The sequence below is a fragment of the Mercurialis annua genome, linkage group LG5 (genome assembly GCF_937616625.2).
Source record: "Mercurialis annua linkage group LG5, ddMerAnnu1.2, whole genome shotgun sequence".
Lineage (NCBI taxonomy): Eukaryota > Viridiplantae > Streptophyta > Magnoliopsida > Malpighiales > Euphorbiaceae > Mercurialis > Mercurialis annua.
In genome coordinates, this window is record NC_065574.1 from 46,624,503 (window position 1) to 46,631,108 (window position 6,606).

Sequence of the window (6,606 nt, forward strand, 5' to 3'; positions counted from 1 at the left end):
ATTATTTTATATTGTTCCGACTTTTTTTTAGCATAAAAATTCAAAACATAAAGGTCATATTGAAAAAATGAGGTATTTTTTGCTCCTTCCGTCCCACTAGATAGACAAAGTTGAGTTTACACAAAAATTAAGAAACAGAGATCAAGGTAGTTATTTTTTTTTAATTTTCAATAACAACCTTCATTTAATTATTTAAATATTTTAAATCTAATTAATTTATGTTATAGGAAATTAATTATTTTGTTGGATTTGTAATTAAATTTTAAAAAAGTAAGTTTGGAAAATTCATTAACCGGGACTAGGTAAGAATTTTCCATGTAGAGAATAGAACAAAAGTGGTCAAAATTAATCAAGGATAATATAGGTATTTTAAATTGACTATTCAAGTAAATATAACAACTTTGTCTATATTTTGGGACGCTCAAAATAACAATTTGGCTTATATTTATGGGACGGAGGGAGTAATAATTAAACCTGTTTTTATTCATTAGAGGTCCGAATGCAAGCTATACAATAAGGAATGGTTCAATTCCCACCTAAATAGATGTATGTCATCGTTAGAGTCTCACTTTCGTAAATTCTCAATGCTAATCAGATCAATACCAAAAGATGTATTCCAATTGAGATTCTGAATTTAAGATGTATAACTGTATTATGATTAGATTTCATTTATAATATTGAATTGCCAATGCAGCAAAAATTATTTGGAATTGATTTACAGTTGCAATTTTCCTTCTAGTAAATAAGCAAACAAAACTGTCACATGTAAGATCTCATCCGAGGCCTTGATAGAGATTGCCCTCCGTCGACAAAAATAGTTGTCCCTGTCATGAATCGTGATCCGTCACTTATCAAGTAAATAACAGTGGATGCTATATCACTTTTAGCATCGAGCCATCTTTGGAGTGGTGCTGCCTCCTTGATCAACTTCTCGGCTCTTTCTGTCCCTACCGACACTGGATATTCATCTTGTAGGCGCAATCCGCGTGCAATTGCGTTCACTCTGATCTTGTATTTCCCAATTTCCAAAGCCGAATGCTAATAAAAATAATCAGAGATTGAACTTTTTTAGAATTATAAGTTAAAAAATGTGGTGGTAGAATTATACAAGTGAAGATATCTAGCTACTTACTCTAACTAACTGTTGAACTGCAGCTAAACATGAACCATATGCAGCTGCGCCTGGATAAATTCCTCGTTCGGAACCAATTAGTGAGGTTACGAATATTATTGAACCTCCTGTGTTATGATCTCGCATTCGTTTTCCGACAGCTTTTAACAGATACCATGGAGCCATAAAGTTTATTTTTACTGTCTTTTTGAATTCTTCTTCTGCTAATTGCAAATGTTCTTGCATTTTTCCTGTTTCCCACAGAGTTTCAAAGCTAAGTTCATTGCAAGCACCACTGTTTCTATACAAGTTTCTTAAGTTTATTTCTAATATCTATTTTCCAAAATTCAAAGGCGAACAGAAATACGAAAAAATAAAACATAATTCAAAAACAAAGCAAGAAATCAATTCAAATCTATACATCTTATTCCTCGATACATGGACTTTGAAAGGATTATGCAAATAATTTTGACATTTCGAGATTTATGTGTCTGATAATGATAGCAGAAACAATAGTACAAAAGTTAGAACTAGGTCCGGGTAGGAGAATGCCAAATTACCAATCAACGTCAAAGGTCGAGCTATTAGGTGAGACTGAAGCTATACTTTTATTATTTCTAATACGCTCCCACATGGAAACCATTATTTATTGCACAAAAGGGAATGAACAAAGATCAAGATCACAATTAATTAAGATAATAATCTGAACATGGTTGGAAAAGTTGTTAAGCTTTCCTCAACTTTTCCTTTCATATTCTTTGTTTCTAATTTCTACAAGTATGGAAATTGCCCTTCAATTTTCCATTTGACCCCTTTTTTCCATTCTGTCCTACATCTATTGACTTAGAAATAAGAAAGTAATCAAATCAACCCTCCTTTTCCCTATAGTTTAATTAATCACTTGACCTCAAAATTTTAATCAAGTCAAATAGTGTATCACCTACTAACTTCCAAAATCTAGGCAATTAGCATATTAGTATATTAGATGATCTCACTCTCAAATGGTACACTTTTCTTTATTCAATATATATAGGTCGAATAGACCATTTAAGCTGTACAATAAGGAATAGTTCATCTCTTACATTCTCCGTAAAGATGATATATTCCGACGTAAATAGATGTATGTGATCATATAAATTCTCAAACTCGAGACGTTCATAGATTCTCAATACCAATCAAATAACTATCCAAAGGTGTATTATTTAATACGATAGCTAATTAGCTAAAAAAATGCAATTAATTTATATATTATATAACCCACAAGCTATAACTCAAATGGTATAAACTGCTAATTCCTCCCACGAGCGCTCTCACTCCACGATTATCAAAAACAAAATTATGTATTATACTAATTAAAACGAGTTAAAAATAAAAGATACCTTCATAGCTATAGCAATGTACAAAAGCATCAAATTTTTCCAGAATTCTGCTTGCCTTTTCCACTGCCTCATCAAAAGCTTCCTCTTTTTCCTCCTCCATATCCAATCCTACAACTTTCACCGGAAAACCTCCGTTGATTGAGCCGGTTATTTTCTCTGCAATTCCTCTTAAACTATTCTCATTTCCCATCAAAACCAACCTATTCATTTTCAAATTAACAGAATTTCACAATCACCAAATTAATTGTTTATTTGATTGAGAAAAAGAGAACCAAATGATAAAAAGTTTCAATCTTTTTCTTTCTTCATATATAAAGAGATCATTCTCCATTGCTTTTCACTTTATTTTCATTTTCTCAGCAACCAAACAGAAAAAAGAAAAGAAATTTAAATTGAATGGCAAAAAAGATAGGTTACCTGCATCCCCTTTTGGCTAAATGGAGGGCAATATTGAGTGAAACCTCATCTCCATTGGAGGTTAGCAACACCTTTTTCAATTGATTTTCCATTCTCTAAATCAAGAAAAAGAAACCCAGAAAATAAAGTGAAGAGTATTGAATGAGTTTGTGGAGAGTGGCTGTTTTTATAGTATTAGTGAGTAAGCGGTACTAGATTTAGTCAAATAAAATTAAAGAAAAGCAACGTGAGATATCTTTTCATGGAAACAAATCTCTAATTGAAATTAAATATGAATTAAATAAGTGTAACTGAAATTATATAAACCAACGAACTAGTCACATGCCACTTGCCTTGTATGCTTTTTATTATTAGAAGTTTAATAATTGAAAAATATTGTAACGCCCCGTACTTTTTCAGTTAATTCTAATAAATTTTTCGATGTTGCTTTGCGTTTTTCGTTTGTGTCTTGATTCATCAAAATCATGTTCTGTATCGTGAGACCTTCGGTGTGATGTTTGGGCTTTGTTTCGTGTGTTTCGAATCTAGGGGATCAATTTTGAGAAAATTAGGAAAAATACTCTATTTTTAAAAATAATATGATTTCTTACTTCAATAAAGAAAAGATAGAGAAAATACATTAACCTTTTAATATAATTTTTTTTTTACTATAAGACATGTTTATATTATAATTATACCTACTTTTTATTATTATTTTACTCTAACTATATTTATTTTACTCTAATCATATTTATTAGACCACTTGTCATTTTGTAATTTTTCTCTTTCTTCTTCTCTCTCTTTCTCCTACTCTCTTTCTTCTTTTTCTTCTATGTGTTATTTTTCTTCTTCTTCTTCTTTATTTCTTTATTTCTTCTTCATTTTTATTCTTTTCTTCTTCATCTTTCTTTCATCGCTCCACCGTCGTTCCACCATCGTTTCGTCGTCGCTCTGCCGTTCTTTCATGTTTTATTTTAGCGACTTTTTTCTTAATTTGTGATGATAAATATGATTTATTTTAATTTTCATATCTAAATAAATTACTCTTGATTTTTTTCAACTTTAGATCTAAAAATCTACATAAAAAACAATATTATGAAGAAAAAATGATTTTCTGCATAAAAAAAAAATTATCTGATTATCATATGAGTATCATTGCATTATCATATCATTGTCATAACACTGCAGAGAAAAATATTTTTTATAAGAAAAATAATGTCTGATTATCATATGAGTATCATTGTATTATCATGTAGTTATCATAACATTGTAGAAAAAAAAAAGATTTTCTGCAGAAAATAATGTTTGATTGGCATATTGTTATCATAATATTATCATGTCGTTATCAAAATATTATCATATGATACCGAAATGATAATATTTATGGTATCTAAATGATAATGTTATGATAAAACAGTGTGTGATTATCATTTCAGTATCACTACATTATCATGTCGTTATCATAACACTACAGTATGATAAGGTTATGATAATTTTATGATAACCTACGAAAAAAATAAATTACAAAAGTATTTATAATAACCTGATGATAACGGAGTAAAATTATAAATATTTTAATACTCTGAGTAAAACCATAAATCCGAAAAAAAAACATGAGGTATCTTTTGTAATTTTTCCGTGTTGAGGTAAAAAGTGCAAATATTTTTTATTTTTGGAGTAAATACCTAAATTTCCCATCAATTTTTGGCTTCGGAAGCGAGTCGATATGCATCGGAGGAAATGTCGGCATGTTAGGAAGGAAAACCTGGTGTCACGTCGCGACAAGGAGTGTCGCGACGCAACACTAATCTACAGCATTCCAAGTTGGGGACCTGTTTATAGACCCCCTAACTCGACTACTCCGCCTTCAAACCCTAAAAACGAGCTGTTGCACTACTTCATCTCTTCATTTCATATCATCCAAGGTTGGATTCATATAATTAGAACGTGATTCAACATCTATTTCGCAAGATTGACGCCTATTCTTCGCTTGTGTTCTTCGTGCGAGTTTTGTGGAACCATTTGTTTTTGTTCCAGCCGCTTATCCTAGGGTTTAATACTATTATTATCTTATTGTTCATCATCTCTAGGTATATTTTACTAACCCTTATACTATGTGTTGGACCAAGTCCTTTTTTATCCCTAATTTTGAGATTGACAATCAATTTAAAGGTTATCATCATTTATATTAGTGTGTAGGAGCCTATGGGAACCATTATAGGCAATTCGGAGTCCTCTAGTGAGAATTGAAAATCGCTCTTGGATTCAATCTAGAAGCCTTTTCACGTCCATAATAGTTCAATATCACGGGCATCACGCCTATCGCGCCCGCAACATTCAAAACCCTCACGGTCGCAACCTTTCCCTCAGATGCCTTATGAGTCAAGGCTCATGTATCATAGGCGTGATACCACGGGCGTGACATCAAGGATTGTTGGAGGCTCAACGGTCTTTTTTGAATGACTCTATGGTTGGCTGACACTTGGCCTCTTCCAATTGGATATCTGGACATAACGACTATGTCACGCCCACAACACTTATGCATCACAGGCGTGGCAGGGCACGTTTCAGCACAAAATTGTCTTTTGCTCTAGAAGGCTCATGGGAAGGTTGTTGGGGTTATAAATACCCCAACTCTACCATATTTATGTGGTTAGACACTCCATCAACAACCAAAGATTACGAGCATTAAATTTCTTGAAAAATCACTTTGTGAGTTTGAGATTAGCTCTAGAACATCTCTTTGTAATAGTTAGTGTTTAGTTTTAAAATACATTGTTAGTGGATTATCAAAATCTCAATCTTTGATTGAGTAGTGGAGTAGAATCGACTTGTGATTCGAACCACTCCAAATTGCTTGTGTTTTTCTTCTATCTCTAAACCTCTTTAATTTATAAAACACTTTATTCACCCCCCCCCCCCCTCCAAGGTAGCATTTGGGATTTCAATTGGTATTAGAGCTAGATTACTCATCTTATTGCTTAATTGCAAGTTCTTCGATCCAATTGGCTACCGAAAACTTCACTTATACTCTTCGTCCCTTGTTTGATGGAACAGATTATTCTAATTGGAAATTCTGTATGAAAAAATATCTTGATATGGATGGTGTATACTTGTGGCACATGGTTCTTGATGGTTATTGATAAGCTATTATTTTACGTAGTTTTCATTGCATTTATTCGCTAGTTTGTAGCACTTATGCGTAAAATAAGAGCTTATATAGTTAGGTTTTCATGTTTTGTAGTTTTTATGAATAAGTATTAAATCTTATCATTTTTGGGGTATTTATAATTGAAACAGGGTCAAATAATCAAAACCAGAAGAATTCAGAAAACCAGAGCCAAATCCAAGCCCAACCGGTTCGAGTTGAATCGAACCGATCAAGAGAAGAAGACCAGCAGGTCAGCCGGCCTCCAGCCGGCACACGACTTCAGGCCGGCCAAGGGCCGGCTGAGACCTGGATACGTGCGAAATCACATTCGCATGGGAAAAAAGGAAGGGAATTCCTGAAGTTATCACATCGGACTTTCCATAATCAGCAGAATATTGCATTCACACTAAAGAGAATTATCTTTCTTGACTTGCACACAAAGAAGTGAGCTTTGACAATAAGATAGAAGCTCATTAAGGGAAGAAGCTATGCTCTTTTGGAAACAAGATAGGTCAAGATTGGTGGTCCACTCAAGACGAATATGGAAGGACTTGATCATTACTCCACTT

The 6,606-nt window shown here is 32.8% G+C and overlaps 1 protein-coding gene across 1 annotated transcript; it reads right to left on the reverse strand.

Annotated features, from left to right (window-relative positions):
• Positions 1–633: 633 nt before the first annotated feature.
• LOC126680226 (uncharacterized) lies at positions 634–3,093 on the reverse strand. The gene is made up of 4 exons (XM_050375303.2): positions 2,908–3,093; positions 2,491–2,690; positions 1,133–1,362; positions 634–1,038 (listed from the first exon to the last, which is right to left on the reverse strand). The coding sequence occupies exons 1-4, from the start codon at positions 2,997–2,999 to the stop codon at positions 760–762; spliced, it is 801 nt and encodes a 266-aa protein (XP_050231260.1). The 5' UTR covers positions 3,000–3,093; the 3' UTR covers positions 634–759.
• Between the last annotated feature and the right edge of the window lie 3,513 nt (positions 3,094–6,606).